Raw genomic sequence first — 24,996 nt, 5'->3', positions numbered from 1 at the left:
AGGTGATGCCACGCCCAGTACTGCGTGCGTGTGCTTTTGTAAATGATATCTCCAGCCGTTGTGTCATAAATTATGGTATTACGGGGGATATTTGTTCAAGTCGGACTAAGCAGGACTTCACTGAAAGCCTAGGTGTGAAATGCACGGACCGCCACTGACCTTGCACACATAAAAAGGAGAAAAATACTCAAATGGACTAACTCTGCAAAGTATTCCATATGACTGTAGTTGATTAAAAAAAATACCCACAGGCGGTGTTGTCACGTCCGCTCGAGGAGTGGTGACAGTACTCGAGGGACGACGGAAGGTAGTAAGGATCGGATCCGAAATACACAGTGGAAACAGTGATTCCAATAAAGAGTCTTTACTGAGACACATCAAACAACAGAAATTCAAGAACAAGGAAGGAGGGCAACGGCAGACAGACCTGCGTGCGGAGGGGTTACGGGGAACTTCCTGGAATACACCGACAACAACTGAACGGTAAGGGTGGCTTTTATAGCCAGAAGGCACAATTAAGGAAATGGGGAACAGGTGCGTGAGTCAGGAGAGCCAGGAAGGGAGGGGCCCGCTCCAAGGATCAGCGGAGGAAGAGACAGAAGGGGAGGGGCATGCTCCTGGCGTCGGCGAGGATGTGACAGGTGTCAAGTGTTGGACTTGTTGTCTTTGTGTTTTCAGGTGCCGCAGTCCCGGCGCAAAGGTCACGTCGATCGACTTCGAGCGGAGGAAAAGTGGCAGAGTCGGGCGCGTATCACCGAGACCTCCTTCGGCTTCCTGGAGGATGACAACGGCACCGAGGCGGTCTACCGTCTGCCGCGAATGCTCGACAAGGAACAATTTGAACGGCCGCAGGTTCCCACACTCCACCAAATTTCCGGATCTCAAGTCCCCGCACGAGTTCTCCTTTTGAGATGCGATGTTTTGATGGTGTCACCCACTCCCCCACCCCCGATCCCAGGTGGAATGGAGCTCCTGCTTCCAGCTGGACCGCTTCGAATCGCTGCTGTTGCCGGAAAATAACCGGCCGCTGGATCCCGGCGTGCTACTGGCGCTGAAGGAGCTCTTCAACCGCTCTGACCCCAACACCACCGCTCTGCACATACTCAGCGTGGACTGCCAGGTGGCCCGCATCGTGGGCGTGACGGCCGAGCAGAAGCGGACAATGGGCGTGGCCTCCGGCCTGGAGCTCATCACCCTGCCGCACGGCCGGCAGTTGCGGCAAGACCTGCTCGAGAGGTAACAGGCTCTCGGCTGTCGGCCGATGATGGACTGTGTGATCAAAGAGCACCACCGTCCCCGCAGGCACCATCTGATCGCGTTAGGTGTGGCCGTGGACATCCTGGGCTGCACGGGTACGGTGGGCCAGCGGGCCGCCGTGCTGCACAAGTTCATCCTCCTGGCGGAGGCCCTCAAGGTCCACGCCCGGGACCTCTACGCCTTCTCGGCCGTCATGAAGGCGCTGGACATGCCTCAGGTGGGCCCTTTTGCGGCCGAGGTGCGTCCTCCGATGGGTTCCCGCGTCCCTAACGCCCGAGGACTCGCACGCAGGTGGTGAGGCTGGAGATGACGTGGCGCTTGCTGCGGAGGAACCACACGGAGAGTGCCATCCTGTTCGAGAAGAGCCTCAAGCCCTTCATGAAAGCGCTCGACGACAGCGACGGTAAGGCCACCCGCCCAGGATGAGGTCCCCACCAGCTTCCATGCCCTCGTCAGGGATAACCGCTTGGATCCGTCCAATCGTCAAAACAATGACACATTTTGACAGCGACCGTCGTCAAGCGCCACCTGGTGGCGAGGAGGACCCTAAACGTCCGGTTGGATTTGCCTTGGTGACCATCAAGGGGTGGGCATTGTCGTTTGTGTGCGCAGAGTCCGTTTCGGGTGGTCGATGGGCCGTGCCGCACCTGGTTCCCCTGCTGCTGCTGATGGAGGGCAAGGACCCCGTGGAGGACAGCCTGCGAGGTTGCCAGACGCTATACGACCTCCTGCAGGCGGCCCGACGACACGCCGCGCATGCACAACAACACCAGTGGAACGCCAGCGAGCTGCTCGCAAGTACGCTCACAGGCACGCGGGCAATGCACGAGCGTATACCCGTCTGGGATTTTTTTAATGGGCCCGCTCCCCCTCTAGGCGACTGGACGGCCGTCCCCGAGATGCTGGAGGCCTTCCGGACCGAATTTGCCCTACGACTCTTCTGGGGCCAATCGGGAGCCGAAGCGGACAGCAAGGAACGCCACGATAAGTTTGACAAAATTCTCTGCGTGCTCTCTGATAAATTGGAACCAGTTGAGATCAGACGCGAAGTCCCTCAGCTTCTCGGCTGAGAACGAGGATGGCTTTCTATCATCACAATGAGATTTCAAGAGGACGGACAAGTCTTTGACCGCAGTCAACAATACGAATAATAGCAGTGCCCAATTTGGTGTCTGGGTTGGACCGCAGCCTGTCGAGGCACTTGCCTGCTTCAAAATTACTGAGCGACTGAACAAATGTTTTTTTTCTGACTTCTGTCAATAATTTGCCAAGTAAATACTTGTTTTTCTTTTGCATTTGTCTTGCGTGATTTTGAGATTTGCTCGAAGCACCAATAAAGAAACCGCAACCCGCGTCACTCAACCGAAAGTCAGATCAGCAACTCACTTTTTCGTTTTATTCCTTCATATTTCACGCTTCCAAAGTCTCCTTTTTAACCAACATCCATTAAAATAAGCTATCCAGTGTGAGTCAAGCAAGCCCAAAAGGTCACACCCACTACACGACCTTGAACGAGCTCATCTAATACATATATATATACAGTAAAGTCTCGTTATATCGATATTCTCGGGAGTCGGAAAAAATATAGATATTCCCGGACTATCGATATAGCCGATCCTGCGCCGAACTGCATTAACAAAAGCCGCCAAAAGAGGGCAGCCAAGCGCCATATAAGAAACGGAGCTGGCCATGAGCTCCCATTTTGTGCCCCTTTTTTTTTTTTTTGGGGGGGGGGGGGGGGGGGGGGGGGGGGGCCTGAGAGATGTTCCCGCAATGTTGCCTCAAAATGTCACATACAATTCTTTAATGATTGCAAACATGTATGCTTTCATCTTCAGAACTACAGTGTATTTGAATCATATTCATAACTGGATGTGTAACAAGAAAGCATATTATCCGAATCTGAAGCCATTGTTTGGATTCACAAGCAATGCAAGACGTCTTGGCGTGAAGTCATTTTTATTGGTGTTTTGCATTTGAATAAAAAGTGACATCGGTTGTCCTTTAATACACAGTATGGAATGTTAATAATTTTCAAAGTCATCACGCTTCAGCAGACAAAACAAGAAACATTGTTGCAAAAAACGATTGCATTCATATACAGTACAGTGGGCATGTACATAACACAACAGGGAAACTGCAACACTTACATCTTACTGTATTATGTATGCAATTTTAAAAAGTCATCAATCATAATAAAACATAAAAAGACTAGAAATGTGCAAGGGAAATGAAAATAGTATCGTAATAAGCGGTACTATCGATATAACCGATATCGATATAACGAGACTTTACTGTATGTATATATATATATATATATGTGTGTGTGTGTGTGTGTGTACAGTGATGCATTGGCTTACAAGCTTAATTGGTTCCCAGACAGTGTGAAAGGCGAAGTGTGTATCCCAAAAATTAATTTCCCATCGGAAACCATTAAAATGAGAATAATCCGTTCCCAGGTCCCCATGAAACATAATTTGCTACTTTCTAATTTTCTAAGCCTACACGAAATATACCTTATTTTATGTATAGTAAATGTGCTATGGTTTTATAATTCAAGAAATAAACTGTACTATATAATAAAGGTGTTTTGTTTACCTTTGTGATGGTCGTTGATGGCTTGATGGGATGGAGTGGCTGGTGTCATCAGCATTAAACACTTGATGAAGAACATAGCCTTCTTTCACCAAATTCAGGAATGATCCCTTGTAGGCGCTTTCTCTGCGATAATTTTACCTAGTTTGCATCAAGTGTACAGATGGATTGTGCGGGTTATTTGTGGAGCCAGATTGATGGGATATTTTAACCTTCCAGTCTACACTCTGCCTTTGAACTATCAAAGTGTAAACGAGTCCAAATTTCACTGTTTTCTATAAATGTTCTCACTCTCTGTCGTCTGCCTGTCTCGTTAATATTTAAACCCACACCCCCTCACTGCTGCGTTCTTGACCAATCACATGGCGTTAACCAAAGACTGGGGGCGGTGAATATATGAGAAAAAAAAGTCAGCTGCCATTTTCTTTTTTTGGAGAATGGCCTCACTCTCTTTCTCTGTCTGTAACCCCCCCCCCCCCTGCCCCTCACTGCTGCGTTCTTTACCAATCACGTTGCTTTAACCGAAGACTGGGGGCGGGGAATAGAGGACAAAAAAAATCCGCTGCCATTTCCTTGTTTGGAGAACGTTGGGTGGGGGGCACCTCACTCTCTGTTCTCTATCTATTTTAATTTGCAGCTCTGTGTTTCTGTAACTCCCCCCCCCCCCTCACTGCTGCTTTCTTGACCAATCACGTGCGGCTTTAACTGAAGACTGGGGGTGGGGAATAGAGAACAAAAAAACGTCAGCTGCCATTTCCTTGTTTGAAGAACGGGCTCGTTCACAAACGACATATCACCCATTGTTGTGCTCCGTGTGTATCCCGAAAAATAGTTTGTATGCCAAGATTAAAATCTCGTGAATTTATCATTCGTAAACCGAAAAGTTTGTTAGCCAAGGTGTTCGTAAGCCGAGGTATCACTGTATCTATATTTTTTAGGGGGAGGGGGCTAACACCTTGGTAACATCTGTGGAGGTGTTCCTTTTAATGTGAATCCAGATAGTTTTTTGTTTTATGTCCCAAAACGTTTCAGCCAATCAGGAAGGAAGGGCGTGGCTACTGCTGCAAATTCTTAATTGTGTGTTTTTTTTTAGTTTGTTTTTTATTTTTGGTGTGGGGGTGATGGCGACTGCAGTTTTGGACATGGCGTAGTTGCAAAGTGTACCAGCCAGCCGGCAGAGTTGTTGCGGCGTTAGGACGCCATCTTGACATAAGAGGACGGGATGAAGCCCTCATCGCCGTTGGCCCGCAGGACCCTCATCCAGCCGTCGCCTTTGTCCTCCTCCATGATGGTCAGAACCTCGCCGTCCGTCACCGAGATGGTGCCCTCTAGCTTGCCTGCGTGGAAATAAATGAAAAATAAACCAAAAATCCTCATTCTTCAACCCTCCCAAAAAATGTGAGCGTTCCCCAAAATATGACGATTCTGGTTTTCCCAGACTATCCTACTTCAAGATTCGATTTTGTTCTTCGAGAACATTTTTTATTCTCCATAAAATGTGCCAAACCTTCAAAGTTGTACAAAGCGGTGCATTGGCCAAAGTCTTCAAAGTCGTCGTCAAACTCGGTGTAAATGTTTTGATGATTCTCAGACGCCTCGGCGCTGCCAGCACAGACAAAAGTGCAGGTTTTAGCCATTTACCCCCCAAAAAAATATAATAAATAAAACAGACACGTTTGCAGGAATAAAACCAAAAAATATTAGAACTAAACTGGATTGTATTCTATCACAGTAGATATTATATTTCAATTGTACATCCTGAGCGACAGGAGAGGGAAGGTCCCGTTGGTAGAATTTGCAGTTTTTCCTTGAAGAAAAACTACAAAAAAACATGACAACTACAGCATGTATTTGTTAAAAAAGAAATGTTGAAAAATCTACTAAAACCAGATGAAAATTAAACATACCCCCTACCAAATAAAAAATGAACAAAGAAGGTAGATCTTGAAACCAAATTAAAACTACATATTAACGTTAACAAATGGTCTCTTTAAATACTGTTGTCATGGATACACCTGTCAACCTTGGCTAATAGCTGCCCTTGAAGTGATTACGATTCCCATATAAAAGTTGAAGTACGCCGTACATTATTTGAAATTATAAAAAAAAATGCAAACACAAGTGGCTATTTATTAGCTATATAGCTCGCTGGATATCGAGCTTGCTATCTATTATTATTATTATTATTATTATTATTATTATTATTATTATTAATTGAGCAGATAGGGGCAATCCATCAGTTGACCTCATTCAAGACGTCTTGAAAATCTGTTAGGTGGCTATCTTGTTATCTAGCTGGCTATTTAGCTATTTAACTAACCACTGTATCTATTCGCTATATGGATAGGTAGCTATTGGCTATCTATTCATTGGGTGTTAGCTATCTATTCGCTAGTTATTAGCTATCTATTCGCTAGCTAGCTTGCTATCTATTTGAGTTAGCTGGCGCATCTGGCTGCCGCTGCTCACCCACAGAAAAAAACGTATCCTGTGACTGTAAAGTGACCTTGACAGTTTTCAAAGGGGCTTATAAACAAAATGTATTATTATTATTATTATTATTATTATTAGTAGTAGTAGTAGTAGTAGTAGTATTATTATGAGTATTATTTAATTAATATAATTTAATTAATAGGGAGGCTGGCCATTGTTGCCACCATATTACATAGTTACAAGTTACAACAGGGGTCGGGAACCTATGGCTCGCGAGCCATATATGGCTCTTTTGATGATTGCATATGGCTCGCCGATAAATATTACATATTATAATACATATTGTCGTTTTTTTCGTTGTTCATTTCCCATTGAGGCTGCAGTAGGCGGAAAGCGCAACTTTGATTGGATGACACAGACCTAGAATGGCCGAAAGCGCCATGTTGATTGGATGATAGTGGCCGTCATGTTGAAACAGGTAAACGCCCCTTTAAATGAGCCCAACTTGTGCATTTCAGCCTGAATGCATCGGAGCATTAGAGGAGAAAAAATATTCTGATTCTAATTTGCAATGAAACAATACCATCGATGAAACAGTCGAATGTCAGTGACATTTTAACAAGCCCTATGTTAACATTAGCATCGACATACTTCTGCGAGAAGTAGATTGCAGTTAGCAAGTGTGGAAGCTTATGAGCCGTGTGCAGGCTAGCTAGCAGTAATTTCACCTCTGGACCAGCAAATTGAATTTCATTCCGATCGTTTTCCTGGATTTTTACCAAACACGAGGAACGGAAAACCATCCATGTTAACGGTGAGTACTATCATAAAGTTATTTTAAATAATACATTCTGATATTTTGTTGAAAAGTGGCCGCGCGTGTGGCTCTCGCTGAAAAACATTTCTAAATATTTTACTTTTATGGCTCTCTTCGTCAAAAAGGTTCCCGACCCCTGAGTTACAATATTATATATATATATATATATATATATATATATATATATATATATATATATATATATATATATATATATATCATCATTTGCCACAGAGATGGTGCGCCCCCATAAAATTACAGTAAAGTCTCGTTATATCGATATTCTCGGGAGTCGGAAAAAATATCGATATAACCAGACTATTGATATATCCGATCCTGCGGCATGTAAATTTTCTCCTTGCGTTCATAGAAATAGTATCGTAATCTGCTTCTTCTTTTCCTTTCGGCTTTTCCCTTCAAGGGGTCGCCACAGCAAATCAGTGTCCTCCATCTTTAGAAGTTTGATCTGCATGTTTTTTTTGGCCAAGCTTTTACGTCGGATGCCCTTCCTGACACAACCCTCTGTATTCATCCGGGCTTGGGACTGGCACAAGAAGACTTATGTCCCTTTGTGGCTACAGAACATGCAACTCGCTCGGTAAAAGACTCCCAAACACAAAATGGTCATCGGCACAGCAACATTGAAGAAGCAAAAACTATACTTACCATTTGATGACAATGGTCTGATCTTACCGTAAAATGGGCATCTCTTTCTCTACATTCCATAACAAACAGAACTTCAAAGTCCTTGAAGATGCTTTATCTTCCAGTCACAGGATATATGTCTAAATTAACATCTCTTTGCCCCTATATTGCATCACAAACAGAACTTCAAAGTCCTTTAAGCACACATAATAAGCAGTACTATCGATATAACCGATATCGATATAACGAGACTTTACTATATATATATATATATATATATATATATATATATATATATATATATATATATATATATATATATATATATATATCAGTGACGTGCAGTCAGTGGAGGCAGGGGAGGCAGTGCCTCACCTGTCATCATGGAAAGCTGTCATGGAAATGTCAAATGAAAAAATAAATTAAACAGTTATATGTATTTAGTGATTTGTACTTTAAAGTTCTTGTCCATTTAACTTCACCGTTTTAGGATTTTTTTCCAAAATGGCTGAATTTTCACATTTACGATTCAAATACTAAGTAGAGACGGGCAGTGAGGCAGCAGCCGGCTGATCCTCACCATGGATTGCGCAATCACTATGCTTACTGTGCTGGCTTGCTCTGCAGTGAGACCGCCTTGCTGTCCTTCTGCATATCGCTATTAAAGCGTTCAAACACGTTTAGTATATGAACTAAATTTCTACAGTTTAGCTGGTGTATATAATGTAGAGTCATTGTACATTATAAACACTGCACTACAGTGTTTATTTTGTTTTATTTTCATCAAAACGCTGTGCGTAGGTGAGGCAAACAGTTCTCCCGCCTCATGACAGGCAGGGGACGCTTGTGATTCCAGAGATACTTCTTATTCCACGTCTGCAGAATAATAGAATTAGAGACAGAAAGCTACAGTAAACAGTTAGCAAGTAAAGTGCAACCCTGCAGTCATTTTTTCGTGTTGCTTGGCCTCACTTTTAGAATGGAGGATTACATATCTAAATTGAAAGAATTTTCTAAACTGGACTTTCAATCGAAGCAGGAGGTAATAATTAAAGGAAGACCAACACCGGAGCTAAAAGGTTTGCTTCAGACAACGGGACACAATACTCGCTATTTTCAGGCGGACTGGTACACACGAAAAGGCTGGCTGTGTGGATGTCCAGCAAGAAACCGCAAGAAGACTCAACATCAGCATCCACAATGCTAAGGTAAAGGAGAAGCGGGAGATTTTAAAAGATCTCATCAATGCCACCTGCTTCCTTGCCAAACAACAGCTGGCATTTCGTGGAAATGATGAAAGTAAAGGCTATGCTCATCGTGGCAACTATGTTGAACTATTACATGCTTTCGCTGAGAAAGATGACAGGCTAGCGAGTCATTTTGGGACATCCACTGTATTTTCTAGCCTGTGAAACAGAATACAGAACGATTTAATTGAAGCAGTTGGTGATGTCATTAGAAATGACATTAAAAAGGAGATCAATGCAGCCCCATTTATTGCTGTAGAAGTAGACGAGATTGTCATTCTCAGCACTGAAAACATACAGTCGGAACAGGACTGATCAAGGACGACTTTCTTCACTGGCAGTGATCTCCGTTGAGACAGAGAGACTTTTAAAACTGAAGAAAGATAAGGAAGGCTTCTACAAAGAAGTTATCGATGCCTTTCTTCAGAAGGAGCGGCGCATGGACTAAAGGTAACACGATAAAAACGTTTTTTTTTTATTATTTTTTTCTATGCTACAGTTTGTATATATAAAGAATGCTGACATGAAATTTTAAACAAAATACGTTAACTGTTGCCAATCAAATGGTGAATAAACTACTCTGTAGAGTTAATATGTTTGTAAATCTGACTATGATGACGTCAGTGCCTCACCAGCCATGAACCTCACCGCACGTCATATATATATATATATATATATATATATATATATATATATATATATATATATATATATATATATATATATATATATATATATATATATACTGTTTTTTTTCATTTCGGCTTTTCCCACAGCACATCAGTGACCTCCATCTTTAGAGGTTTGATCCGCATGTTTGTTTTGGCCAAGCTTTTACGTCGTATGCCCTTCCTGACAAAACCCTCTGTATTTTGGGACTCTGGATTGTTGGGACCGGCACATGAAGACATATGTCCCTTTGTGGCTACAGAACAAGCAACTCGCTGATTGTGATCCTTACGCATTTTCCATTTGGTGGTTGTTGTTATTATTGTTGATAGTGTTGTCGCATTCGTCGCCTCCCATCGCCTCGGACAACCACGTCTGCGCGAAAACAAAGAAACGCGGCAATAAAGGGAAGGTGGGACCTTCAGGCTTGGATGGAACGGAGCCTTTGAGGAGCCCGTACTTCGTATTTGGCCAGCTCGCCGCGTAGGTGTCCGATGTTTTGCGCCGTCTCGGCGATCTGCGGCTCCAGGATGGATGGGTTGCCCAAGTCAGCGTTCTGCTCGTACACGGCCTTCATCTTCTCCAGGGCTTCGCTGGGGCACAAACGCCGGCGGCTTTTCAAAACTTGTCAAACGCGTCGGCAGCTGCCGTGACGGGAGCAAATGGCAAACGCCCTGATCCAGGACGCCCACTTTCTAACGACACCTCAAAACAAACTGGTGATTTTCATTCATTCATTCATTCATTCATTCATTCATTGAGTCATTCGCTGATTCATTCATTGATTCAATGATTCATTCCTTGATTCAATGATTCATTCAATGATTGATTCATGATTGATTCATTAATTCATTCGTTGATTGATTCATTCAATGAGTGATTCATTGATTGATTCATTCATTGATTAACTGATTCATTCATTGTTCAATCATTGATTCATTCTTGACTCACAGATTGATTCTCTCATTGGTTCATTCATTAATTCTTTCATTGATTCATTCATTGATGAGTCATTTGTTGACTCATTCATTGATTCAAGATTCATTCATTTTGATTCATTCATTGAGTCATTGGTTGATTCATCTCATCTCATCTCATTTTCCGTGCCGCTTATTCCTCATTAGGGTCGCGGGGTTGCTGGAGCCTATCTCAGCTGTCTTCGGGCACGAGGCGGGGGACACCCTGAATTGGTTGCCATGCATGTTTTTTGGAGTGTGGGAGGAAACCGGAGGACCCGGAGAAAACCCACGCGGGTCCGGGGAGAACATGCAAACTCCACACAGGGAGGCCGGACCGGGACGCGAACCGGCGACCTCTGCACTGTGAAGCCGGTGTGCTAACCACTCGACTACCGAGCCGCCCTGATTGATTCATTCCTTGATATATTCACTGATCCATTCATTGATTCAATGATTTAGTCATTGGTATAGTCGTTGATTCAGCATTGACTCACGGATTGATTTACTCAACGATTCATTCTTTGATTGAATGTTTCAATGAATTATTCATTGATTCATTCAATGATTCATTCGTTGATTCATTCGTTGATTCATTCAATGATTCATTGTTTGATTCATTCGTTCGATCATTGAATGATTTGTTGGTTCATTGACTGATTCATTCATTGATCTATTCTTTCTTTGATTCATTCAGTTAGTCATTTGTTGATTCATTGATCGATTCATTCCTGCTTCCTTCAATTATTCATTCATTCATTCATTCATTCATTCATTCATTCATTCATTCATTCATTCATTCAAGTGTTTAATGGAAATTTTGACAGTTGATTTTTTTTCAAATTTGTAGTGGTGTAAAATCTTCCATTTTAAATCAAAGCAGTTTGCTGATTGCTAAAAAAAGCCATTTGAGATTATAATTGAAATATTGATTTTTACTTGAAAATATTACTTTATGTGTGGCTTTTTTTGACATGTCATGCATTTTTTAGTCCATTTTTATGTAGCATTATTATTTATTTTTTTATTTTTTGACTCTGGCACACCTAGAAAAAAAAAGGGATTTGTTCTCAATTTCTGTCACCGTTTTGCTTACTCATTCACTGCCATTCACGAATGTATTCGTGAATTGATAATAGAACATTAAGCACCATTTCTGTATTGATTCACGTTTTTTTTTTCAACTCTGACTGGAAAGTGTCAAGAAGAGTTTTGAAAGACGCTTATAAATGAAATGTATTATTTTTTATAAAGCGCTGGCCAGACCTCTGGCAATGCTGCTCCCTCCCACGAGGACCAGCATTTGCCTTTTGTCCATGTTAGTGTTTTGTTCCAGCTTCAGCTGTTGTTAAAACGCTATTGAAATCAATATGAATGTCTTGGATTTTGTACAGTTGCCCCTATTTCAAGCTCACATAACTCCAGACCCATATCACTTAAGAATTAACTGTTTTTTTCTGATGAAAGAAGAGGGTCGAAGGTTTTCTACGCTTTTTTAATAAGCTGGCGGCTGCATTGAATATTGGCGGCTGGGCGAGCGTGCAAGCGAATCTCACCTGGTTTCTTGGGTCATGTGAAGCTTATTGGAGACGTGGTCAATCTTGGCCTGCAGCATCTTCTTCCTTTGCTCGGGGGGAAGGTGGGAGAAGTCCTCGGCAGGCGGCGGCTACACGCACACGTGCACACACACACAAATACACGCACACATGATTACGCTTCCATGCCAATGTAATACCGATGCTGACCACCAGAAGGATTCCAACCAAGAGCCACGATCATTTTTCTTCCCGTTCTGTGAGGTCAGAAAGATGCCAAATTTATCATTTGTTTGCATATTTTTATGATTTTTTCTCATTATCATTTCGACAATTTTTGGCATCACACCAAGATCTGTTCCCAAATATCCGGAACAACTTTTTTTTTCTTTCCATTAAGCCCATATTTTTCTGCTATATTTTTACCTGCCCCCCACACCACACCACACCACACCCCACACACACCATGAGGCAAAACGACAAGTTACCACGTGTTTCTCGGCATGCAATGTCTGGGCAGGGAGTCACAGAGAGGGGGATAGGGGGTTCATTTGTGCAAGACACAACACAATGTGACAACACCTTCCCAACAAATAAATAAATAAAAAGCTGCTGATGTGTAGAGGAAACAAGTCGGTACAGGAGTGAGACGAGGTGGGGGGGCTCACTTGGCAGCATTCTTTTCCGTGCACATGTGCGTGTGTGTGTTAACCTTGTGCTTCCTGCTGAAGGGCCAAAGCTTAGCTCGAACTTTGGGCGGGTTGAGGCTGGAGTCGGAACCGGCCGCTTTGATTCCCTGCGTGTAGTCCTCAAAGTCCAAGTCGCCGGGACGCTCAAAGCCCGACTTGTGCTGATCTACCAGAAGGAGCGAGTCCTGGTCCCCCCTCCCCCAGAGGACAAGGAAAAACACAACGGGAGCTACATCAGCGACACGTTCCGCAAAGTCTCTGGAAGCACATTGAGGCGAACGGAGAGGTCAACTCGCAAACTCAACCCCTCCATCTGCCCCCACTACAGCACCCAGGGAATAAACACACACTGTCAGTTGTGTGGAATATCTGACCGCTGAAGGTGTTAAAACAGAACCCACAGAGGCATCACACCACAAATTCGCAAGTGACAGGAGCAAAGAGGTGGTTTCGGTGTTCGAAAAAACTTTTCGAACAGGGTCTTTGAACGAATTATGGTCGAGAACCGAGGTACCACTGTGTGTGTATATATATATATATATATATATATATATATATATATATATATATATGTGACTGTAAAGTGTCCTTGAAAGTTTTGAAAGGCGCTTCTAAATGAAATGTATTATTATTATTATTATTATTATTATTATTATATATATATATATATATATATATATATATATATATATATATATATATATATATATATATATATATATATATATATATATATATATATATTGTGATATCATGAGAGGCTAGCTCTCAGCGTGACGGGACAAGAAGTGCAATGGACGACAGGTTTGGATACAAACAAAAGGTTTTAATCAAGGGTTCCAGGGGGAATTCACAAGCAACAAAGGTTTGAATAGTGTCTCTTCCAATACTTCAAAATAAAGTCTCTTCTGATAATTAAATCCAAATAAAGTCTCTTCTGCTACTTAAATCCAAATAAAGTCTCTTCTGAGGTAAAACTGAAGACGGAGTTCTTTACAAGAGTCTCTAGGCCTCACCCCTCTTGACGTCCTCGTCATGTAGCCTAGCCACCTTAGCTAGGTTCAAATCCAGTGTCCAGTCGTGTGGTCCCAACTGGCAATGAGTTCCACGCAGCAATCAACTTCTCCACAGAGCACAGCAATCGAGCTTGTCTTTCCCCAAGCTCCACACTCACAGGCTCTCTGCCTTAAGAGCCCTGCTTTCCAATCAAGCCCTCATCAGCTGCAGGTTTAATTGCTGCCTTCCACCAGGTGGGGCCAAGACTCTCTCTGGGTGGAGCCATCTTAGGGGGATGTATTTGCCCTCCAGGACACAGCCTCTCGTGACATCAAACATCCCCCCCCTTGAGACCGACGTCCTCGGCGGGGTGAAGGATGTGAAACAGGCCAGGAAGGCCTCCCTTCAGGAGAGGGCATCCGCATTGCCTTGGCGCTTGCCAGCCCTGTGGACAACAGAGAAGTTAAAGGCCTGCAGGCTCAAGAACCACCTGGTTACTCGGCTGTTGGTCTCCTTGTTCCTGGCCATCCATTGGAGAGGAGCATGATCAGAGACCACTGTGAAACGTCTTCCCAGGAGATAGAAGCGCAATGACTCCAGCGCCCATGTAATGGCAAGGTACTCCTTCTCCACGGTGGAATAATTCTTTTCCCTGGGCAACAGCTTCCTGCTAAGGTACAGGATGGGATGTCCCTCTCCTCCATGTACTTGCGAGAGTACAGCCCCCAAACCAACTTCCGATGCATCCGCTTGCACCATGAAGTCCTTGCTGAGGTCTGGAGCCACCAGGATCGGACTGGAGCACAGCGCCTCTTTCAGATTGATGAAGGCCATTTCGGCCTCTGGGTTCCATTTCACCAACCGGGAGTGTTTTTTGGTCGTTAATTCTGTCATGGGGGCTGCTATAGTCGCAAAGTCAGCGATAAATCGTCTATAGTAGCCAGCCAGGCCTAAGAACGACCTCACCTGCTTTTTGGAAAGGGGTTGGGGCCAATCTTGTATAGCCCGTAGTTTTGCTTCTTGAGGCTTCACCAGCCGCCGTCCTATAGTGTAGCCCAGGTAGTTCCATCCATCCATCCATCCATCCATCTCACGCCCTACCCACTCTCGAGGACTTGCACACTGCAAGAATCCAAACTAGGGCGCGGAAAATCCTACTGGACCCTCCGCACCCTGCCCACCACCTTTTCCAGCTACTCCCCTCAGGCAGGCGCTACCGATCCATGCGCACCAAATCCAGCAGACATTTAAACAGCTTCTTCCCCCAAGCCATTAACTCTTTGAACTCTTTCAACAGTAGCCAAAATGGAACTGTATAGTGCCACTAAGCAGTTTTTTTGACAACGATACTAGTGCAGCGTGTTCTACCGGAAACAAATTCCTTGTGTGTTCTACATACTTGGCAATAAAGATGATTCTGATTCTGATCTTCTGCCGCTTATCCGGGGTCGGGTCGCGGGGGCAGCAGCTTCAGTAGGGAAGCCCAGACTTCCCTCTCCCCAGCCACTTCTTCCAGCTCGTCCTGGCGGATCCCGAGGCGTTCCCATGCCAGTTGGGAGACATAGTCTCTCCAGCGTGTTCTGGGTCGTCCCCGGGGTCCCCTGCCAGTGGGGCATGCCCGGAACACCTCGCGAGGGAGACGTCCCGGGGGCATCCTAATCAGATGCCCGAGCCACCTCATCTGGCTCCTCTCGATGTGGAGGAGAAGCGGCTCGACTTTGAGCCCCTCCCGGATGACCGAGCTTCTCACCTTATCTCTAAGGGAGAGCCCGGACACCCGACGGAGAAAGCTCATTTCGGCCGCTTGCATCCGGGATCTCGTTCTTTCGGACACAACCCATAGCTCGTGACCATAGATGAGGGTTGGGACGTAGATCGACCGGTAGATTGAGAGCTTTGCTTTTTGGCTCAGCTCCTTCTTCACCACGACAGATCGGTACAAAGTCCGCATCACGGCAGACGCCGCACCGATCCGCCTGTCGACCTCTCGATCCCTTTCACCCTCACTCGTGAACAAGACACCCAGATACTTAAACTCCTCCACTTGAGGCAAAATCTCCTCCCCGACCCGGAGAGGGCACTCCACCCTTTTCCGACTGAGAACCATTGTCTCAGATTTGGAGGTGCTGATTCTCATCCCAGCCGCTTCACATTCGGCTGCGAAACGCTCCAGCGAGAGTTGGAGAGCTCCACTTGAAGGCCCCAACAGTACAACATCATCTGCAAAAAGCAGAGATGCTATACTGAGGCTACCAAAACGGAAACCTTCAACGCTTCGGCTGCGCCTAGAAATTCTGTCCATAAAGGTTATGAACAGAATCGGTGACAAAGGGCAGCCTTGGCGGAGCCCAACCCTCACTGGAAACGATTCCGACTTACTGCCGGCAATGCGAACCAGACTCTGACATCGGTCATATAGGGACCGAACGGCCCGTATCAGCCGCTCCTGTACCCCATACTCCCGAAGTACCCTCCACAGAACTCCACGAGGGACACGGTCAAACGCTTTCTCCAAGTCCACAAAACACATGTAGAGTGGTTGGGCGAATTCCCATGCGCCCTCGAGGACCCTGCTAAGGGTGTAGAGCTGGTCCACTGTTCCGCGGCTGGGACGAAAACCACACTGTTCCTCCTCAATCTGAGGCTCGACTTTCCGACGGACCCGCCCCTCTAGGACCCCTGAATAGACCTTTCCAGGGAGGCTGAGGAGTGTGATCCCTCTGTAGTTGGAACACACCCTCCGGTCCCCCTTTTTAAAAAAGGGGCCCAGGTAGTTGGTCTCGCCAAATGCCAACCTGCACTTTTTCGGGTTTGCTGTGAGACCTGCTTTTCTGAGGGAGTTAATCACAGCTTGCACTCGGGGTAAGTGACTCTCCCAGTCGGGACTCTGTATGACGACATCATCTAAGTATGCTGCTGCGTACCTCTTGTGGGGGGTGAGAATCCGGTCCATTAGGTGCTAAAACGTGGCGGGTGCTCCATGGAGACCAAACGGGAGCCTGGTGTATTGGTAGAGCCCCTCAGGTGTGGAGAAGGCCGTCTTCTCCTTTGATGCCGGGGTCAGGGGCACCTGCCAATAACCCTTTGTGAGGTCGAGAGTGGTGATGAAGCGTGCCTGTCCCAGGGAGGCAATAAGATCATCAACACGAGGCATCGGGTACGCATCAAATTCAGACACCTCATTCAACTTCCGATAGTCATTGCAGAATCGTATTGACCCGTCTGGCTTGGGAACCAACACGATCGGACTTGCCCAGGCACTTTGGGACTCCTCAATTACTCCAAGTTCCAGCATCTTCCGTATCTCCTCCTGAATAGCTGCCTTACGGGCCTCTGGCACCCGGTATGGACGTTGGTGGACCGTTTTTCCAGGTGTGTTGCATATCTCGTGTTGCACCACGTCCGTGTGTCCAGGTATGGAGGAGAAGACGTCTTGGTTACGCTCAACCAATTCGAGGGTCATCTGGCGTTGGTGTGGGGACAAATTTGGACCCGTCTGGACGTCTTCTCTGGCCGGTTCCTTCGCCTCGCTGGGAGGTATGCAACTAAACCGCGCCTCTCTGGCATGCCATTTCTTTAGGAGGTTAACGTGATAAATTTGCTCAGGTTTCCTCTTACCAGGTTGCCTCACCTTGTAGTTTACCTCCCCCACGCGTTCGATGACCTCAAAGGGCCCCTGCCAGGATGCCAGGAACTTGCACTCCACGGTTGGTACCAAGACCAGCACTCGGTCCCCTGGCTTGAACTCTCGAGGCTGGGCAGGTCTATTGTAGGAGGCTTGCTGCTGTCGTTGGGCCGCTTCCATGTGTTCTCGCACTTTGGTATAAATGGCCTTCATCCTTTCCCGCATGTCCCCCACATGCTCGATGAGGGTACGTTGTCGGCACGGCTGCTCTTCCCAAGCCTCTTTGGCAATATCCAGCAGTCCCCGGGGCCTGTAAGAGTACAACAACTCAAAGGGTGAGAAACCTGTAGAAGACTGTGGTACCTCCCTCACGGCAAACAGCAAGTATGGGAGCAGTTGATCCCAGTTTCGGCAATCTTTGCTAACTTTCCTCATCATGGCCTTGAGTGTTTTGTTGAATCGCTCTATCAATCCATCTGTCTGTGGGTGGTAGATGGAGGTTCTCAGCTGCTTGACCTTGAGCAGGGCACACAGGTCCTTCATGACCTTGGACATAAAGGGGCTTCCCTGGTCGGTCAGTATCTCTTTTGGGATCCCTACACGGCTGGCGAGAGCAAACAGTTCCTTTGCGATCTGTTTTGTGGTAGCCTTTCTGAGGGGGACAGCTTCTGGGAACCGGGTGGCATAATCCATCATGACTAAAATATACTGGTGTCCCCTAGCACTTTTTGGTAGAGGTCCGACTATGTCCAGCCCAAGCCTCTGAAAAGGGGTCTCAATGATGGGTAAGGGAATTAGCGGGTTTCTGTATGTGGGCTTGGGCGCCACCTGTTGGCACTCGGGGCAAGAACGACAATAGTTCTCCACATCCTTGTGCACCCCTGGCCAGAAGAACCGTTGCAAGATTCTCTCTTTTGTCTTTTCCACCCCTAGGTGTCCCCCTAGCAGGTGTGTGTGTGCCAAGTCCAGTACTGTAGCTCGGTGTGGTTGTGGTACAAGAAGTAGCTCACGTACTTCATCATTTTGCTTTGTAACCTGGTATAATAGCCCCCGATCAACCGCAAAATGGGGGTATGTGGGGCTTGTCCTTTCCCCCAGTACTACACCCTCTAAAACCTGCACATTCTTAATGGCGTTGGCAAGGGTAGGATCCTGTAACTTGGCTGTACCATACCGGCCTGTTAGAGGAAGCAGCTTCTGGGTGCCTGGGTTCTCATCACCACTGGAAGCCGGGAGGTTTTCTGGCGCTGGAGTTTCCTCGGCGGTCTCTGGGCCAGACTCCGTCTCCGGTGGTGCATTTGCTGTCCCTAGGAGGGCACAGCTGGGGAGAGTGAATTAGAGGGGTAGGCTTGAGTATTCACTGTACGCGTCTTACCTCTTCCCTTCCGAGGTAGTCGGGCCAGTCTTTCCTGGGTTTCTCTCCACAGTAGGTGAAAGGCCGGGCAGTCGCGGCCAATCAGGAGGGGGACAGGGAGAGAGTCAACCACACCAGCTACCGTGCGGATGATTCCCTTGGTTGTGGTCATGGTGAGTTCAGTAGTGTGGTACTCTCTGGTGTCTCCGTGGACGCAGGAGACTGGAAGGGTTTTCTCTGGAGATAACCTGGTTGGATCGACCAGCGTTTGGCGCACCAAGGTGACCAGGCTTCCGGAGTCCAGCAGGGCTTCAACATCCTGTTGATTCACTGTCACCGGACAGGTGGGGGGCCTTGTTAGTGAGTTTTCACTACCCCCAGGAGGGAGGCATAGTGGCAGGGTGGGCACTGGAAGAGTCAGCGGTCGGCATGGACTCTTCCTCTGGTTTTCCACACTGCCATGAGATGTGTCCCGTCTCTCCGCATCTGTAGCATCGTCTGGTTTCGGTGCCACTGGGCGTCCGCCACTGCCTGGGTGGACTTCTGACACTACCTGGAGCAATCTTGGTGGGCTTGGGCAACTTTGGGCGGGCCATTTCAGTCCGGGATGGGGGTGTGTTGCCGGTTTCCCTCTTGGTCGTTCGCAGCATCTCCGCTGTGGCCTGGTACTGCTCCACCGCTGCCACTGTTTGACCCGCAGTAGTCAGCGACTGCTGACTGATTATCCTTTTTGCCTCATAGGGCAGGGCTCGTAAGTAGCGATCCACGACAATGGTCTCGACCACCTCAGCTGCCGTGCTCCTTTCCGGTTCCAGCCACTTCCGTGCGATGCGGGCCAATTCGTGCATCTGTGCCCGTGGAGGTTGGTCTGGCTGGAAAGTCCAGGTGTGGAAGCGCTGTTCCATCCCGAACTTGGTGAGCCCATGTTTGCTGAGAATTTCAGCTTTTAAATAGTCGTAGTCTTCTGCTCTGTCTGCGGTCAAGTCCAGGACAGCATTCAGCGATTCCCCTGTCAGGAAGGGTGCAAGCAATCCCACCCACTGCTGCTTGGGCCACTTTTCTCGAGTGGCGGTTGCTTCAAACGTATGCAAGTACGCCTCAACATCATCCGCCCCCCCATCTTGGCTAAAAAATCCCCCGCCTTCACCCGGGGCATGTTCTTGGCGGCTATTTGTTTTTGCAAGAGCAATTCCTCTGCCTTGAGTTCATTGGCTCTCCTTTGCTCCTCCAGGAGAGCCAAATTGGTCTGATATTGGGCTTCCTGACTTGCAAGCAGGGTTTTCAAAATGTCTTCCATTTTTGTAATTGAGGATATTTTCAATTTAGAAAAAAAACATAACACAAACCATCAATGTCCATGCACTTACTACCGCTTGTCCAGTGCCCACATCCTCCACCATATGTGATATCATGAGATGCTAGCTCTCAGCGGGACGGGACAAGCAGTGCAATGGACGACAGGTTTGGATACAAACAAAAGGTTTTAATCAAGGGTTCCAGGGGGAATTCACAAGCAACAAAGGTTTGAATAGTGTCTCTTCCAATACTTCAAAATAAAGTCTCTTCTGATACTCAAATCCAAATAAAGTCTCTTCTGCTACTTAAATCCAAATAAAGTCTCTTCTGAAGTAAAACTGAAGACGGAGTTCTTTACAAGAGTCTCTAGGCCTCACCCCTCTTGGCGTCCTCGTCATGTAGCCTAGCCACCTTAGCTAGGTTCAAATCCAGTGTCCAGTCGTGTGGTCTGAACTGGCAATGAGTTCCACGCAGCAATCAACTTCTCCACAGAGCACAGCAATCGAGCTTGTCTTTCCCCAAGCTCCACACTCACAGGCTCTCTGCCTTAAGAGCCCTGCTTTCCAATCAAGCCCTCATCAGCTGCAGGTGTGTGGGTTTAATTGCTGCCTTCCGCCAGGTGGGGCCAAGACTCTCTCTGGGTGGAGCCATCTTAGGGGGATGTATTTGCCCTCCAGGACACAGCCTCTCGTGACATCACTATATATATATATATATATATATATATATATATATATATATATATATATATATATATATATATATATATATATATATATATATATATAATATATATATATATATATATATATATATATATATATATATATATATATATATATATATATATATATATATATATATATAAAGGAGTCCAAGATGGCGCCCGAGTAGGCAGCCTCAGCAAGTGCTCTCATGAGCCTTGCTTTTTTTTGGTTGTTTTTGTCTTGTTTTGTGTTTTCTTTTGTCACTTTGTGTTGTTGTGCATCGTGTGGAACGGATACAGGAGGAGACTGTGCTGAGCGGTTGCGCCTTTTCGGCAGCATGAATATGCCAGTACTGTTTTTGAATGGGAGGAATGTCGGAGCCATTCGACTGCCATCGCTGGACACCAAAGGGGCCATTGTGCTTTTTTGCGCCTGTAATGGGCAGCATCTTCACAGCCCCGCTTTGTTTAGCGGAAAGGTCAGTGCTGTTGGACAGTCTGCGGCTGGTTGGATGCATGGCTTGAGGAACCCGCAATAAGAAGAAAGGAGCGTCAGCGCAGAGCGCCGATGCGTATGTGGAACTGTTGCGGCTTGGAATTGAAGCAGATTTATGTGGAACAGGAGATGTGAGATAATCTCTTCGTGAATGCATGCTACAGCTGCGTGTTTGCTTTCAACATTTAGCTTGTAGTCGACGTGCACATTCCACCATGATGTCCCTGATCCACTGGTGGAAAGACGCTTTGATCCTCTCCTCTTTCATCTAGAACTGCTTCATGTCATCACAAAGAGGGTACAGCAAGTCCTGAAGAATGAATGTCTCTCTGTGTTTTTGTTTTGTCATATTGTCTCTATGCTGTCATATTATTTGTTATTTAAGTTGTTTTTGTTCTTTTGACTTCAAGACGGCGCCGCGAGAGTGGCTGCCTTTCCAGCAGCTCATGTATTTTGTTTTTCTACTTTCATTCCTTTCATCACTTTGCTGCTGTGAAATGTAAATTTCTCCACTGTGAGACTAATAAAGGCATATCCAATCCAATATCCTATATATATATCGTTTGGCAATTTGCAGACTCGGCACGGCAGCCAATCAGAAGCCTGCTTCGTGCTTCCGGACTTTCCCGAGCGTTATAATGTTGTGCATTTGCATATTATTTTCCAAAGTAGAGGCACAGAACCTCAGCCCCAGAAGAAAGATTAAAAGAAGCTAACAAAATGTTTGACGCTACAAAACGTAAACGTACATTATACTGTGACTGTAAAGTGTACTTGAGAGTTTTGAAAGGCGCTTAGAAATTGAACGTACAGTAAAAGCATCGTGGAAAGAGGAGTTCACATGGCTTGTAGCAGACGACGCAACGCAAACATTGCATTGTGCAACATGCCGAACAGTGTACAGTGAGACCTTAGCTTACGAACTTAATTGGTTCCCAGACAGAGTGTGTAAGGCGAAAAGTGTGTATCCCCAAAAAAAATTCCCATAGGACACCATTAAATTGAGAATAATCCGTTCCCAGGTCTCCATAAAATATAATTTTCAACTAAATAAGCCCTTCATCACTTTGCTGCTGTGAAATGTAAATTTCTCCACTGTGAGACTAATAAAGGCATATCCAATCCAATCCAATCCAAAACTACATACAACATACCTTATTCTATGTATAATAAATGTGCTATTGTATTGCAATGAAAGAAATACACTGCACTATATAATAAAGTCACTTTATTTACATTTGTGATGGTCGTTGATGGCTCTTAATTGACACCTGTTACTTTCTGACTTGTACGGTCTTACGAAACTGAGGCATCACATTATCATTCATCATGTTGATGATTCTCATAGCCACAGTCTTTTCTGGATGGAACTGTTCAATAAAAGCCCGCACATCATTCCACTTAGCAAATCAAATCCTGTGTGTTGACAACCTCATTATGGTCAGCAACAAGCTCCTCGATGTCATCTGCATCCACTTTGCGTCCCATGTTCTGTCCAATGGAAACAATGTCGTCCAAAACACCAGAGTCATGAGGATCAATCATTCAAAGTCACTCTCAAGGATGCATGCGGGCCACAAATTCTTACATGCTGCTTTCAAGGATCAAAGGGTAACATCATGCCAAGCGTTTTCTATCAGCTGAACACAATGATACACATTGAAATGGACTCAGCATATCCGCTAAGCGGCTAAATCAGACAAACGCACACCTCGTTCGTGTTTCTCAATGATCTCCTTCTTCTCCCCGACTGTAATTTTCTTTTGTGTCTTCTTAGGCTGAACACGAGCCTGTGGTGTCTTTTTCTTTTTCAAAAAAGCAAAATTATCTGTAAAAAAACTCCTTGGAGGAGATCGACATGTGTGTCTCTCCCTGTCTCCCCCTCTCTCTCTCTCTCTCTCTCTCTCTCTCTCTCTCTCTCTCTCTCTCTCTCTCTCTCTCTCTCTCTCTCTCGTTCTCTTTCTCTCTTTCTCTCTCGCTCGCTCTGGATGACGTGTGCATTCAGAGAACGGGGGTGTGGAAAGGAAGGCTGGCGACGTCTCTTCTCTCTCTCTCTCTCTCTGCCTCTCTCTGTCTCTCTCTCTCTCTCGCTCTGGAGCGACGTGTGCATTCAGAGAAAGGGGGTGTGGAAAGGCGGGCCGGCTGGGGCGCTTTTCGCTCATGTGCTTTGGTGTTCTTCCGCGGAAGATTACTCCGCCAGCCGTGGTGGGGGGGTGTGTATCGCGAAAAGTAGTGCGTAATCCAAGGTTTAATTTTCATAAATTTAACGTTCGTAAACCGAAAAGTTCGTAAGGCAAGGCGTTCGTAGACCAAGGCCCCACTGTACAGTGATACCTTGGCTTACGAACTTAATTGGTTCCCAGACAGAGTGTGTAAGGCAAAGTGTGTATCCCAAAAAATTATTTCCCATAGGAAACCATTAAAATGAGAATAATGCGTTCCCAGGTCCCCATAAAACATAATTTTCTACTTTCTAATGTTCTAAGCCTTAAAACTACACAAAATATACCTTATTTTATGTATAATAAATGTGATATGGTATTACAATTAAAGAAATAAACTGTAGCGAATAATAACGTTGTTTTATTTACCTTTGTGATGGTTGTTGATGGCTTGATGGAATGGAGTTAGGGTTAGGGTTAGCATTAAAGGACAACCGACATCACTTTTTTGTTTCCTAACTGACATCATAAAAACGTTTTATAGCATCTAAAATGCCCAAAACATGCAGTATGATATTTTAGTCAAATGCAAGACATCAATAAAAATGACTTAAGTGTCTAAAAAGTACTTCAATTTGAAACCGGAAGTGGCCAGTTTCAGAAGCTCTCGCCCCCTTGTTCGTGGTGTCACGCCAAGACAATTTTGCATTGCTCGAGAATCAAAACAATGGCTTCAGATTCGGAAAAGATGCTTTCTTGTTACTCATCCATGAATATGATTCAAATAGTTCTGAATAGGAAAGCATACATGTTTGCAATCGATTAAAGAATTTATTCCGGTCATTTTGATGCATCTGGAGAGAAATGTAGTGACAAACTCTTTAGTACTCACAGTACCCAAAAAAAGGCAGAAGAAAAAGGAAAAAAAATCAGTGGAAATTGTCTCCTGGGAAGTTTTGTCATGTCAAATACACTGTAGAAGTCTTGATGCAACACACAACGATTCACCATCGCGTTATTTGTCTGTCTTTTCCTTCTAATTTCGCCATCAACACGGATCAACACGAAGTTTTCAGACCAAACAAAGTACCGCAAAATGTATTGACGCCATGAAAGGACTGCTACAATGTGTCCTTTCTCGGTGAGTTCCTTCCATGAGGTGACGTGAGGACTCGTCACCAACTCAAAAACAAGACTTCCGGAATATTCAGCGCGAGTCTTAAAACGTAAAGTATAGCTATATGCGGTTGAATATTTGTAAAATACCCTCAGTAGAAGTCATTTGAAGCGATTTTACAAATGATGGACACAACTTGTCCGGAGACGTCGGTTGTCCTTTAAACACTTGATGTGGAACGTAACCTTCTTCTTTCACCATCTTCAGGAATGATCCCTTGTAGGTGCTTTCTCTGTGATCATTTTATCTAGTTCCTCATCAATTGTGTTCTGTTTAGCTGGGTTGATAGCTTTTTGCCTCAAGTGGACAGATGGCTTGGACGGGTTGTTTGTGGAGCCTGA

The 24,996-nt window shown here is 45.4% G+C and overlaps 2 protein-coding genes across 6 annotated transcripts in view; one reads left to right on the top strand and one right to left on the bottom strand.

Moving 5' to 3' along the window:
* Window positions 1-2,631, top strand: part of sh2d3a (SH2 domain containing 3A) — a 31,468-nt gene extending 28,837 nt beyond the window's left edge. For all 3 annotated transcript variants that reach the window (XM_089006008.1, XM_089006007.1, XM_089006009.1), the window contains 6 exons: window positions 679-852; window positions 959-1,236; window positions 1,303-1,474; window positions 1,549-1,660; window positions 1,870-2,055; window positions 2,134-2,631. In XM_089006008.1, coding sequence (XP_088862134.1) covers window positions 679-852; window positions 959-1,236; window positions 1,303-1,474; window positions 1,549-1,660; window positions 1,870-2,055; window positions 2,134-2,327 — 1,116 coding nt within the window. In that variant the 3' untranslated portion in view covers window positions 2,328-2,631. The remainder of the gene's footprint in view (window positions 1-678; window positions 853-958; window positions 1,237-1,302; window positions 1,475-1,548; window positions 1,661-1,869; window positions 2,056-2,133) is intronic.
* Window positions 2,632-3,197: 566 nt separating this feature from the next.
* Window positions 3,198-24,996, bottom strand: part of LOC148892193 (cdc42-interacting protein 4 homolog) — a 29,058-nt gene continuing 7,259 nt past the window's right edge. For 2 of the 3 annotated variants that reach the window (XM_089006010.1, XM_089006013.1), the window contains 7 exons: window positions 12,867-13,028; window positions 12,643-12,666; window positions 12,176-12,285; window positions 10,124-10,256; window positions 9,956-10,038; window positions 5,360-5,454; window positions 3,198-5,189 (listed from right to left, as the gene is read on the bottom strand). In XM_089006010.1, the coding sequence (XP_088862136.1) occupies window positions 5,044-5,189; window positions 5,360-5,454; window positions 9,956-10,038; window positions 10,124-10,256; window positions 12,176-12,285; window positions 12,643-12,666; window positions 12,867-13,028 (753 nt within the window). In that variant the 3' untranslated portion in view covers window positions 3,198-5,043. The remainder of the gene's footprint in view (window positions 5,190-5,359; window positions 5,455-9,955; window positions 10,039-10,123; window positions 10,257-12,175; window positions 12,286-12,642; window positions 12,667-12,866; window positions 13,029-24,996) is intronic. The other variant, XM_089006012.1, reaches the window with a different exon arrangement.

Source organism: Hippocampus bargibanti, linkage group LG10 (genome assembly GCF_051943395.1).
Source record: "Hippocampus bargibanti isolate YZ-2025 linkage group LG10, ASM5194339v1, whole genome shotgun sequence".
NCBI classification, from domain to species: Eukaryota; Metazoa; Chordata; class Actinopteri; order Syngnathiformes; family Syngnathidae; genus Hippocampus; species Hippocampus bargibanti.
This window is presented reverse-complemented; position numbering and strand designations above follow the sequence as displayed.